Genomic DNA, 13,866 nt, shown 5'->3' with positions numbered 1-13,866 from the left:
AAGACAACAGATTTGTGTTTATCCCTTTAGTTTTGTACGAAAAATAGACTTAAACCTACCTCAACGGGCATGTATCCCTTTAGTCATGTACAAAAAAAAAACTATTTAAGGTCAGATCGCTATATGCTTTAAAAAAGTACCAAAAAGTAAGTAATTAAATATATTTTTTTTGTGCATGACTAAAAGGATACACACCCGTTGAGGTAGGTTTAAGTCTATTTTTCGTACGAAACTAAAGGGATAAACTAAATGGATGAACGGGTATTGACTATAGGTATGCCGGACTGACCGGGTATGGCCATCTGACAGAACACCGGGCCTTAGTCAGCTGCTGCTGGGGATTCCAGTGACGGTACACAGCCGGTATGCGGGGGTCTGAGCTGCTCGGACAGAGAGATAATATTTGAAGGCAGAATGGAAATCTGAATGAACTGCACAGACAATGTTCTTCAGGTGGACTTTCTCTCTTAAAACATATTAAAACTACTTTTTACCTTCTGATCAAAGCAAATCTAGCAAAGCCGCTCTCTGCCATTGAACACAGGAGCAGCAGAAGCATCAGACTCATCTGGACACACTTTACTGGACGTCTATCCTTAATGTGGACAGGCATCAGAAATGAAGCAGCAGATTTGCTGCTCAAATCGTGTTTGGTGTGAACATGCCGTTAGAGTGTACCAGCTGCAGCTCTAAACTGACCAAATTAAAAGCGGAAAGTAGAGCATTGAGCTCCTAAGAGGTGCAACTTCAGCTTTCCATGTTGGAAGCTGTTAATGGGTTCTGTGCCAACAGGAACATTGAAACGTTGAATTAAACATAAACCATTAAAGTGATAATTTCTATCTGCTGAGGTTTGATGTCATTTCTGTGGATCTGAAGTCATGCTTGTCTGTTTACACCCTTATAGGCATCAGCAGTTTGTCTGAGGGCTCCAGTTTCTGAGTCTTTATCCAGGCTGCAGAGGGACCAGCTCCAAAAGTTTGCCCAGTACCTCATCAGTGAATTGCCTCAACAGGTAAGAACATCCACCAATGGGTGGATCTCTCTAAAGACAGGATCCAGGAAAAGTTTTCCACCCTTCAGGTGATTCAGATTTTCTTATTCAGGATCATGTGTCAACAGGCTGCAGCTGCTGTAGAAATCTCTAAAATTTGAGATTATGGAGTGAATTTTGTTCCATTATTATTCTTACAAGCAAAGAACACATTTTAAAAATGGAAAACTCCCCAAATGAATCTTTGAAAAACTTTTTAATCAGAGTAAATCTGCCGTTTTCTCAATTTTCTTTTTCTGTTGTTCTGTTATCAAAGCTTACTGGGCTGGAGTTAATGCGCACTAGCTGAGGCTAGCCTCTGGTCCTATTATCGGAGCACCTTTATGGATAGCACTTGGACCTGGTGTCTGACCTGATGCTGGCTTTATTTCTTTGAACGGGTGACTTGGCATGTAGTTTTAAAGCATGTGACACAGTCATGTAGCATACAGGTGACTTTCATTCCTTCAGAGACGAACGCTTTGCTTCTTTTACCGAGCAGAGGTTTCAAAAGTCCATTCCTCTATTTTCCGTCACGTTTTATCTCAGCTGGGGTGGCGAGTGGTGCTGGTGCCTATCTTCAGCTGTCTACCCAGAACTCTCTTGCTGCAAGGCAGCAGTGCTACCCACTGGCTCACTGTGTAGCCTCTGTGTCCAAAGTATTAATGTTTATAGTAACTGAAGTATAAATATAAATACTATTTAAAAACACCTCTGTAGAAGTTAGAGGATCAACTTCAGATTTTTAATCCAGTAGAAATGTAAAAGTACTTGGTGTGTAAGTGATAATCGTTTTGTATTGATGCATCTAATCAACAGCCGACGATCCGATGCATCAACACGTCCGCAAGAGTATCGATTCATGTTTGTTTTGTTTTTTTTCCTCCGGTCTGTTTTTAAAACTACTAAAAGTACAAAAGTAAAAGTAATGCAGGAAAAATGTTAAGGCCAGAAGCTTTAGTGCATTACCCTATTAAAGGAAATTTTTTCTACAATTCTGGATCATAACTTTCTTAAACTTCATTTTCTTAGTTTTATAACTAATGGTAACAGTGTCAAATTTAACTTTGCATCATCTGGAAAAACTATTTATTTTAATATGTGGTAAACAACAAATTGGGGCAGCACCCAGTCCAACCACAGAGAAATTAATTGTCTGGATGAAACTAATTATTTTTGAAGTTTTTTATTTTGGCCATAATGAAAATGAGATCAAATGAAACAAAACTAATGATTCTATTTATAAAATATAAGGCGTAAAAGTAAGAAATTGTCTAAGAAACAAATACTCTAGTAAAGTATAGCTGGCCAAAGTTTCTACTTAAGTAAAGTAACAAAATATTTTTACTTTGTTACTTGACACCTCTGTTACCAAGTAAATGATGAACTAACAAAGAAGGCTGTGCTCAGGTTAGTCCGAGATCTCCAGGACAGATATCATTTATTAAAGTCGTAGGGAAATCATATTTCAATGTCAAATCATTCTGGCTTAAACATGTATATATATGTACTCTTTATCAGACTATATTGTTCCAAAATGTAGAAAATTTCTATAAAAAAAAAAAAAAAAAATCCTGTCATAAAATCTGTGTTTCGTTATCTTATACGTCAGCCTGAACACCTAAATTCAGCCAATCATATATCAACGGTCATCTGTCAATCAAATTTTTTCGGTCATAGCATCTTGATTCATCAGAATCATTTCCTTTCACATCGAGTTCCGTCCCAGTGTTCACGGGGATGGACATCTGTGTCTTCAGCAGGCGTAGAGCTAACAGAACTGGCAGCGTTGCGAGGCAAGGGCTCAAACATGTACGGCTGGAAGCCTTCTACACCAAACCAAGCTTCTGCCGCCCTGGCGTCCTCTTCCACAACATCTTTATCCCCGCTTTCCTGACGTATGACGGAGGAGACTCATCCACGACCTCTGACACTAAACTCTCCTCCTCTTGCATATTTCCGCCTGTCCATAGCGTTCCTTGACAGTGTCGTTTCTAAGTCACCAATTTAGTGCTACTTGGTCCCAATGGAATTTCCCATTGGGAACCTACTAGCACTAAGTTGCTAACTGGTTAGCAAGATGCTTCCGACAAACCGGCCACAATCAAACTTGTTTGCAAACCTTCCGCTACAACAATCCCGCCCTCTTGATAAACGACCAATCCCATTCACTTTATTCACTCGTGTAAAGTCAAATAATGTATCGCACATGTAATTTGGGCTTACAGTTCCTCAGTTATTTGCTTTTCCATTTTGGGTATGCAAAATAGGCGAGAATTTCCCAAAATGAGGTGGATGTTATAGAATCCCACCTCCAGGTTGTTACTGGGTTTGGGCCCTAAAGGTAAAATATTAGCAAAAGAAACAAAACTTTCCAGTAAATTTGACCTTCAAAGTTTCTTCTGGAAGAAATTATTTCTTCTGGTCTGAAAAAAAAAAAAACCTGGAAAAATCCTAGGGGAATAAAACACCATCCAGAAGAAACTTCCAACCCTTGACGAGGTGAGCTGGGATCCCAGCAGGTCATTACTGTCATTGACTACCCCAATGAGCTGCAGCCAGATGGCTAATATAGCTGCAGACATTCTGATCCAGTAGAGGTGAATATTTTGTGTCTTTATCTCCTCGTTTTTCTCCAGATCCTGCCCACAGCCCAGAGGCTGCTAGATGAGCTCCTGTCTTCTCAGTCCACAGCCATCAACACCGTGTGTGGAGCTCCAGGTACGGCCCGCAGCATGCTAGAATGCTTCTTGTTTTGGATCAGTGGCAGTGCAGGAAGTCTTGTTCCAACTAACGTGAGCTAGCTTAAAGGAAACCTAAAGAATGCTTGTGAAGAGCCTCCATGGGTGTTAGCTAGCCTCTCTGAAAGTGTATCCCTGGTTTTAAAAGCAGAATCTCTCTGTGTTCCTTCAGATCCAACGGCAGGACCTTCAGCATCTGATCAGAGCACCTGGTATCTGGATGAGTCCACCCTCAGCGATAACATCAAAAAGACCTTGCACAAGTTCTGTGGGCCTTCTCCTGTAGTCTTCAGGTACACGTTGTCATGGTTATTGTACTGTGAACTGAAGCAATAAGCTGCTGTTGATGTTTCTAAAAACAATGTCAGTCAAAGCCTCTCTGTGCATCGATGTTTCTCTACCTGATTCATACAAACAGTGATGAGTTTAGGGTCGATTCTGTCTAAGTGTCGGTTTGTTTTTACCAGTGATGTGAACTCCATGTACCTGTCCTCCACCGAGCCACCGGCAGCTGCTGAGTGGGCCTGCTTGCTGCGCCCTCTTAGGGGGCGGGAGCCCGAAGGCATCTGGAACCTTCTGTCCATCGTCAGGGAAATGTTTAAGAGGCGAGACAGCAACGCGGCCCCGCTGCTGGAGATCCTCACTGAGCAGTGCCTTACCTACGAGCAGGTGATCACTTCTACACACGTCACCGTACATTCTTAACGTCCAAATGTAATATGGAGCATTTCTGTCTGTTGTGCGGGTTTTCTACACTTCTGAGGGTTTTCTGCTCACACAGAGAGGAGCTGCCATGGGAAAACTGATCACTGAAAGTCATTTTCTAGACTTTCAGACTCTGCTTGAATAAACTGGATGTGATATAAAAGCATTCAATAAAAATGAATAAAAATAAAGTGACTGAAGTACACTGATACTTCTGGAGGACAACTTTTTTTTTCTTGCTCCACAATAACTTAAATATTTAATATTGCATTGAAAAAAGCAAGCAGTCCTATTTCCTCAGAAAGGGATCTTGGTAGAACTAAAACATAAATATTATTAATACATAAAACTGAAGATACAATAAAACAAAAGAAAGAAAAAAAGCAACATCCAAAATAGGCCTTAATGGTGCATTCTGACTGCACTTGGTGGCTGTGGTAAACACGGTGGATTTACATGGAATCCCTGCTTAAAGCATCCAGTGGTGAACTCCACACGGCGAGAGCGTTCACAGCTCCGCCACCACCTCCTGCTCCTAGATAGAGCTGAGGTGTCGAACAGAAGCGCTGCATGGAGAGAGAGAGAGAGGAGCGGAGATCGCTGAAGATGAAACCAGCTGAATGTTTCTATGATATCATAACACGGCAGCCAATCAGGGACTGGATGGAGGTGGAGCTTTTTTCACTTGAAATACAGAGAAAATAATGTTTAAAAAGGTAGAAAAAAGTAGGTGGATTAAAATAAAAGCTGTTTTAATTTAGTCCTAGAAGCACTATTCATCATCCTCACTCACCTCCAGTACAGAGCCCGGTCTGTAACCGTCCACTGCCCAGCATCAAGGCTTTCTGGGGAGATTTTCAAGGAAATCCTGCTGAATCCGAGCTGCATCTGGACGAACCAAAGTGGATCTTATTTTTCCAAAAAATGATATGAGAATCAGAAACAGACTTCACCAGGGTGGCCTGAGGGCCCGACGTCCTCTAGTGGGCCCTGTGCTCACTGCCTGGCACTGTCGAGCTTGATTGGCATTTGCCACAGAACACCGGAATTGGCAAGTGCGCCACTGGCGCCCTGTGCTTTTCACAGATGAGAGCAGGTTCACCCCGAGCACATGTGACAGACGTGAAAGAAGCCGGGGAGAACGTTATGCTGCCTGTAACATTGTTCAGGATGACCGGTTTGGTGGAGGGCATGGGAGGCATATCCATTGTCAGACCCTATGTTGGTGCAGTGGGTTCCTCCTGGTACGGCAATGCACGGCCTCATGTGGCAAGAGTATGCAGGCAGTTCCTGGAGGATGAAGGAATTGATACCATTGATTGGCCCCCACGCTCACCTGACCTAAATCCAATAGAACACCTCTGGGACAGTATGCTTCGATACAACCGACGCCGCCAGGTTGCACCTCAGACTGTCCAGGAGCTCAGTGATGCCCTGCTCCAGATCTGGAAGGAGATACCCCAGGACGCCATCAGTCGTCTCATTAGGAGCATGCCCCGACGTTGCCAGGCATGCATACACGCACGTGGGGGACATACAAATTACTGAATACCGTTTGAAATACCAATGAAAATTCAGCAAAATAGACTAGCATCATTTTTTCACTGTAATTTTTGGGGTGTCTTTGAATTCAGCCCTCTGTAGGTTGATAATTTTCATTTCCATCAAATGATGTGGAATCCTTTTGTTCCGAACACATCACCCAGTCCATATCAGTATAAATAAACAGCAGGATTTTTCCCCCATTGAGATCTGATGTTTTCAAAGTGTTCCTTAAATTTTTTTGACCAGTGTATTTTTGTGTTTATATTTAAAAATTCAATGTATAACATGGATGCATGTAAGCCAGCTTTTTATTTCAGTGTTAGATTCTGTTTTAAGTAACAGATTATAATAAAAATGTCTCCGGACGTTTACATGTTGATGGTTTTCAATAATACTGGAAATTTAGGGGACACTGCTACTACGGGAAGACAGCAGGAAAGAGGCATTAAATGCAGTATTTTTCTGGCCAAAACGGGAGACTTGACAGCTTTGTATCTTAGTTATAGAACCTAATGTTGGCGATGGGTCTACAGCGACCACTCCCTCCTGTCTCACCCCAAGCCTGTTCGGTTTTTCAGATCATCAGCTGGTGGTACAGCGTCAGAACCTCGGCGTCCCACAGCAGCGCCAGCGGCCACACCGGGCGCAGCAACGGCCAGTCTGAGGTGGCGGCTCACGCCTGCGCCAGCATGTGTGACGAGATGGTAGTTTTGTGGAGACTGGCCGTTCTCGACCCCACTATGAGCCCCGCCAGGTCAGAGCATAGGAACAGCATGAAATGTCCACATAGTTGAGCAGTGCTTAGATTTCAGTCTGCTTACGGTCTCTTATAGGCGGCTGGAACTGGCGAGCCAGCTGAAGCAGTGGCATCTGAAGGTGATCGAGATCGTCAAACGAGGGCAACATCGAAAGTCCCTGGATAAACTTTTTCAGGGCTTCAAACCCGCCGTGGAATCCTGCTACTTCAACTGGGAGGCGGCCTATCCGCTGGAAGGGATCACATACTGCAGCGCAGATAAGAAGATCAGCACCTTCTGCTGGCCCAGGGCTATGCAGCTCCAGAGGGGGGCAAAAGCCGCAGCAGGAGAGCTGTCCGACATTGGAGCAGGGAACAAAGCCGAAGGCCTTGTGGTGGACTATAAAGGAAGGGGGAGTAGCCATTTTTCCCAGCAGGAGGTGGCTGTGCGGCCGAAGGAGACGATCCTGAGCAAACGGAAGGGTTTGTCACTGAGTGGAGGAGGAGGGATGCTGGTCCGCCTGGGAGGGAACGTCTCTCTGTCTTTGGAAGACGGTGGAGGGAAGTGCATGTATAAAGGGGCAGCTTCCTCCTCTGGGGGCAAACTGAAGCTGATGCAGGGAGGGGGGAAGGTTCCGTCCACAGGAGGAACCGGAGGAAGTGGAGGCAGCGGAAGCAGCAAGCATGCTAACGCTAAACGGAGAACCAGCAGCGAGGACAGCTCTCTGGAGCCGGACCTTGCCGACCTTAGTCTGGACGACAGCTGCAATCTGGCTCTGGGGGCAGAGGCCTGCAACACGTTTGAGTTTCTGCCCACATCATCAGAGGTGCTCCCCTCTGCGAGCCCGCTGCTCCGAGACTCGTCTAAATACAGCAGAGGCAGCGGGGGGAGCAAGAGTTTTGATGTGAAGCATGCCGGTCACGTCCCAGCTGCAGAGTCTGCTCCGGGCTCTTTTACCTCTAAGGAAAACATGGACTTGGCTGCGGACGCCACGGAACGGGATGCAGAGGCGGACGCCAATCCTGGCCACGGGATTGACGCATGTAGCAGCGAGCAGCCTGTCAGCTCCACAGTGTCCGGTGGCCCTGAAGCCTTCGCCGAGGCCGAGCCCAGTGGGGCAGCAGCTGGAGCAGCCATCCAGGGTGTGGAGGCTGTCGGCGCAGCTTCTGAAGGAGAAGCTCTGGCGGAAGATGACTACCAGGCGTACTACCTCAGCGCCGCATCTGAGGAGGGAGCAGAGAAACAGCTGGCCGACAGCCACCAGGAGGAGGAACCAGACATCTTTGCTGGAATTAAACCACTGGAACAGGCAGGACGCATGGAGGTAAGGAGCCTTCTGTTGGTTCAAATTTGATAAAGCAGATAAACTTGTAAGAGGTTTCGTTTACCGACACAAAATCCAAAGTCTAGTTGTTAAAATGACCTGAAGTGATTAGCTGTCACTAGAGACCAGAACACACCGAATCTGATTTAGCATCTGATCTGAAAATCATGTGTTGGCGAGGTCGTGGCGTTTAGCGCTTATTGAAAGTCATTGGGGATGATTTCCTGCAGGGGACAGTGAAGCTAATACCCCATTTATACTACCCTTGAAAAACCGTGCTGAGACCGGTCCGAGCTCAGTAACTAAGATAACTTATGGTGTGTAAATGGAAAGCAAACTGAACTGAACCGAGCTCGACACAACCGGACCGCGCTAACTGCAGACCAGTTCTAGAGGTGGGCTCTGCTCGGTTTTTCCCTGACTCGGTTCTCTGATAACATGAGCGCATGAGCAGAACGCGTCATCTCCGTCTGGCTGCACATCCCGATTCACACTCCATTGCAGTAGTTGGTGGTAATGCCCCTCCGGAAGTTGCTTGCCAACCAACACAAAACAGAAGAAGAACAACTATTATCAACAATCGTCGTCTTCTTCTTGCCGCATTTTTTTTTTTTTGTTTCTTTCCTTCTTCGTCTTCTTCTTGTGTTTTATGGCGGTTGGCAAACAACTTTTGGTCCATTACCACCACCAACTGCTTGATTTCCTCCTTTAATACTGGCAGTAATACCATAGATCGTCACTAGGAGGCGAGGAGTTAGTTAACCAAGCTCGGCCTGGTTAACTGATCCGAGCTCGGACCGGTCTCGGCATGGATCGGTTTTTCAAGGCTAGTGTAAATGGGGTATAAGACTGAGATAGAGCCCAGGTCAGAGCAGGTAAGCTCAATTTATCTCTCTCACCTCTTTATGAAAAAAAACAATAAAAACTTTCCAGGTCTCTCTCCGAGAATCACCTCTCTGCCTCAGTCAGCATAGAAACCGCGTCCCACAGCGATCCCATACCACTTTTTTTAATTTAAATTTCTTTATTTATTTTAATACCTTTTCATAATCTGTCAACTTAAATGTGAGGAATTGTTGTAACTTGTTTGTAGCTCAGTGGCAGAAGTGAAAAAAATCAGCACATATCTGCTCACCCTGCCTAGCCGGAGCTGCTCTTTACGCAGTCAGTGCGATATGGAGAAAACAAAACGGATCAGAGATTAAAAAGTCGTACGCTGCCGGTGTGTTCAGGCCTTTAGTGTCATAAATTCAATTCAATTCTATTCAGTTTATTTCTATAGCACCAATTCACATCATGTCATCTCAGGTCACTTTACAGAGACATTTCAACCAGATCATCCAGTCAGATTGAATTAAACTTTTCTATCTGAGGAAAATCAGCTGATTGCATCGGCTCATTGACTTGAAGGCAATGCTTGTAGTGACAGTGGAGAAGAGAACTCCCTTTTTACAGGAAGGGGAATCAGGAATCACCCTGAGTTATTCTAAAATTGAGCTTCTTTGGTGAATCGCGGCCTCTGCCCGTTGTGCTTTGTTCTCTAGGTGCTGTTTGCCTGTGCCGAAGCGCTCTATGCTCATGGCTATAGCAACGAGGCCTGTCAGCTGGCTGTGGAGCTCGCCAGAGACCTGTTGGAGAATCCTCCTGACCTTAAGGTGGAGCAACCTCAAACTAAGGTAGTTATCACAAAGTTTCCCCGTATCAGTGCACAGGATGCTGCTTCTTCATTGTCTGTGTTTTTTTTTTCTTTGGCGGCAGGGGAAGAAAAGCAAGGTGTCGACCAGCCGTCAGACTCAGGTGGCCACCAACACGCTGTCCAAAGCTGCCTTCCTGCTCACTGTTCTCAGCGAGAGGCTGGAGCTCCACAATCTGGCCTTCAGCACCGGGATGTTCTCCCTGGAGCTGCAGAGGCCGCCTGCGTCCACTAAAGCCCTGGAGGTCGGTGCCCCAAACTCCAACCCATGCACTTGTCTCCATGCAGCCTGAAAGGCGACTCATTTTCTATAATCTGGCTCCCATTTAGATTTTCAGAGCATGCCAGCATTACTTTGACGTATCTAGATGTGGATGTCTGGATGTTGTTGCACTTTGTTGATTAACGCGACTCTCCAACATAGCGTGGACATAGGAGGCAGACCCTTGGAGTAGTAGGCTAGGGTGATTGTCCCTCTATTTAAAAATGGGGACCGTTGGGTGTGTTCCAGATGCAGAGGATTCACAATCTTAAGCCTTCCTGGTACGGTCTCTTCCGGGGTGCTGGAAAGGAGGGTCCGTCGCATAGTCGAATCTTGGATTCAGGAGGAGCATTGTGGTTTTTGTCCTGGCCTTGGAACACTGGATCAACTCTACATCTTCAGCAGGATCCTGGAGGGTGCATGGGAGTTTGCCCAACCAGTCTACATGTGTTTTGTGGATCTGGAGAAGGCATCCGACCGAGTCCCTCGGGGGTCCTGTGGGGGATACTCCAGGAGTATGGAGCTGTTAGGTCTCTGCATGATGTGTGTCAGAGCCTGGTCCGCATCGCCGGCAGTAAGGCAGACTCGTTTCCAGTGAGGGACAGAATTTCTAGGCGCAGCCAAGGTGTTGATGGGATCTGTTTTGGTGGATCGCGTCTCTGTTATTCGCAGATGATGTGGTTCTATTGGCTTCATCAGGGCGTGATCTACAGCTCTCACTGGAGCGGTTTGCAGCCGAGTGTGAAGCGGCCGGGATGAGGATTGATCAGTGCCTCCAAATCCGAGACCATGCTCTTGAGCCGGAAAAGGGTAGAGTTGGGGAGGATGTACTGTACCAATTATTATGAGAATGACGGTATTCTGGATCTTTATATATATGTTGTCGGCTCATTGGTTACAACCCAGGACAGGGCCTGGGAACACGTTTACTGTAAGTTTTGTATCCAATGTACCCTTGTTCTTCATTTTCCATTAGTGTTTTACTGACCATTTTTTTACTCTCACAGTTAATATGGTAAAAAGTGTGTTCCTTTTCTACTAAATACGGGACAGATACTTCTATTTTAAATACGGAACGATTCAGTTTTTCAAGGGATGGTTGGCAGCCTTAGTCATGACTGAAAGAACGAGATCCTGGATACAAGCGGCAGAAATGAGTTTTCTCTGTAGTGTGTCTGGGCTTTCCCCTAGAGATAGGGTGAGGAGCTCAGTCATCCAGTGAGGACTCAGAGTAGAGCCGCTGCTCCTCCACGTAGAGAGGAGCCAGTTGAGGTGGCTCAGGCATCTGGTTAGGATGACTCCTGGACGCCTCCCTGGTGAGGTGTTCCAGGCACGTCCCACTGGGAGGAGACCAAGAAGGGTCCAGGACACGCTGGATGGACTATGTTTCTCGGGCCACCTGGGAGCGCCTTGGGATTCCCCCGTGACCCGACCCTTGATAAGCGGATGAAGATGGATGGATGGATGAATGGATTGAACATGCACTCAAACAATGTTGAAAACGAAGAAAATGTTTAAAAATATATGTTATAAATGACTCTTAAAGCCTTTTTTGTTGAGTTTTTTCTATGTATGGAAGAGTTCAACCAGGGTTTATACAGATGGCAATTTGTTGCAGATTTTATTTGTGAAATTTCATTTAAATATTTTTAGATTTTTTTTCTTCTTCAATGTTTTTATCCAGGTTTAACAGATTTGACCCATTAGTTTTCTGGGTAGTCTGAGCCTCAGACCAATAGAAATGAGCTAGTGACAACATTTCAACATTTCTCTGCAGCGTAAAACATTTGGACATTTTTTTGTGACTGAGCAGGTGAAGTTGGCCTACCAGGAGTCGGAGGTGGTGGCGCTGTTGAAGAAGATCCCCCTAGGCCTGGTGGAGATGTCGGCCATCAGAGAGCGGGCCGAGCAGCTCCGGGACGGAAACCTCTGTGACTACAGACCTGTGCTGCCTCTGATGCTGGCCAGTTTCATATTTGATGTCCTCTGCACCCCAGGTTGGCATAACTGGAGAATTACCTCCCTGGATTATTACCTCAGCCTATATATATATATATATATATATATCAGGGGATGACGTTAACGATTTTTACCACTTGCCCTTAGGGCAAGTGACTTTCACATTTCATTTGCCCAGAAACTATTTTTACTTGCCCAGTATAATGTTTGATAAATATAGTTCCTAATATTCATTTTTGTATATATATCAATGAAACATATTTGTTTTTCAATGTTTTTTGTAATTCAGTATTTTTAAAGTTTCCAGGTTCCTGGTGTGTATCTGCATGCGTCAGATAATGAACTCAAGCCTACATTACCGTGTTAACATGCCTTTCAATCCTTCCGGCCCATTCTTATTTAAACTAAACTTTGCTTTAATCAGTTGTGTGCTTGGAAAAATGTATATAAAATAGCCTTGTTGTTGTTTTTTAGCCTGCCAAGTCAAAAAAAACGTGTCTGATTCGCGCCGGACAAAAATCACGCCATCTGGCGGAAAATCACGCGGCTTTTTGAAATCATGCGTAAGAAGTAAACCTTCTGGCAATGGCACATATTGATGTGCCATCCTGGAGGAGTTGGAATGCCTGTGCAACCTCTAGGGTACAGGTAGCGCCTCATGCTAACAATAGTGACAGTGACCCTAGCCAAATGCAGAACTGGTGAAAAAGAGTCAGAATAGATGAGGAGGGGAAAAAATGTCAGTGGCCTCCACCTGTAAAACTATTCCTGTTTTGATGGTCGTCTCGTTGTTGCCCCTCTAGTGCACCTGTTGTTCATTTCATTAACACCAAAGCAGCTGAAACTGACTAACAAATCCTCTGCTACTTACCTGACCAAATCAATATCCCAGAAGTTTAATTAACTCGATGCTATACTCTGATTACAAAGTGTTCCTTTAATTCTTTTGAGTAGTGTATTATATACACAGTACTCGAGATGAAGGGGGATGGCAAAAATCGTAAAAATTATCTCCCTTCTTAAATGACCATCCCTCCATACCATCCCCTGTGACATTGTATCACTGAATGTGTACGTTTCAATTATATATTAATAGTAATGGCAATAATATTGCCCTTTCAACATTTGGCAGGCAGTGTGCTTACGAGTAGCGCACAGCCTGCGCAGTTCTGAACAGCATCCCAGCCAAGCAGCAAAAACAGCGATATTTGAGGGAATATGAAAATAAGGAGGGGAGGCAACCTCCCGCAGGTTCCAGGTTCTAAGTTGCCGAGAACTCCCTCCCCTGCTTAGAGAAATAATGAGTTTACAATTATGCAAGTTTCTCCACATAATCATACCTGTTCTCTGTGATTGTGGTATGAATTTAATAAGCCTGGGACGATAAATGTGAAAATAAGGAGGGGAGGGAATCTTCGGCAGGTTCCAGGCTATAAATATAACAAATAAAGTGTTTCTAGATCATTTCTGATCTAGAATGGTGTTGATAGCAAAATCGGGAATTGGCATCCACTGAGCACAGACTTTATTTATCTCACACTAACTGTAGCACATCAACTGAAACGTGTCTCCATAAGTAAAGTCCTATTAATTCGAATTAATGTATGAAATGGAAATATGAAAACATTAAGAATATGTTTAAGATGTCCCTTTTTTCTTCATATTTCAATCTTGTTTCTCATTAATGGGCTTGAGTTTAGGGCGATGTGCGCTTCCGCAACAGGAGAGGTAATTCTGGGCACAACCCGGAGGAGAGCATCGAAGCAGGGGCGGATTTAGGAAATTTGGGGTCTTATGCAAATTATTTTTTTTTATTATGTCCAGGGAAAAACAACAATTCAAGATATCTTTAATCACATTTTGAGAT

The 13,866-nt window shown here is 44.7% G+C and overlaps 1 protein-coding gene across 1 annotated transcript in view; it reads left to right on the top strand.

The window, feature by feature from the left end:
- The window catches only part of zswim8 (zinc finger, SWIM-type containing 8), a 43,083-nt gene that overhangs the window by 12,896 nt on the left and 16,321 nt on the right, over positions 1-13,866 (top strand). The window contains exons 5-13 of the mRNA XM_015381380.1: positions 908-1,015; positions 3,673-3,754; positions 3,947-4,067; positions 4,242-4,443; positions 6,603-6,778; positions 6,858-8,085; positions 9,630-9,761; positions 9,844-10,023; positions 11,854-12,037. Coding sequence (XP_015236866.1) covers positions 908-1,015; positions 3,673-3,754; positions 3,947-4,067; positions 4,242-4,443; positions 6,603-6,778; positions 6,858-8,085; positions 9,630-9,761; positions 9,844-10,023; positions 11,854-12,037 — 2,413 coding nt within the window. The remainder of the gene's footprint in view (positions 1-907; positions 1,016-3,672; positions 3,755-3,946; positions 4,068-4,241; positions 4,444-6,602; positions 6,779-6,857; positions 8,086-9,629; positions 9,762-9,843; positions 10,024-11,853; positions 12,038-13,866) is intronic.

This window comes from Cyprinodon variegatus, unplaced genomic scaffold (genome assembly GCF_000732505.1).
Source record: "Cyprinodon variegatus isolate N-32 unplaced genomic scaffold, C_variegatus-1.0 Scaffold232, whole genome shotgun sequence".
Classification (NCBI taxonomy): domain Eukaryota; kingdom Metazoa; phylum Chordata; class Actinopteri; order Cyprinodontiformes; family Cyprinodontidae; genus Cyprinodon; species Cyprinodon variegatus.
Note: the sequence above shows the minus strand (reverse complement) of the source record. Positions and strands in the feature narration are given on the sequence as shown.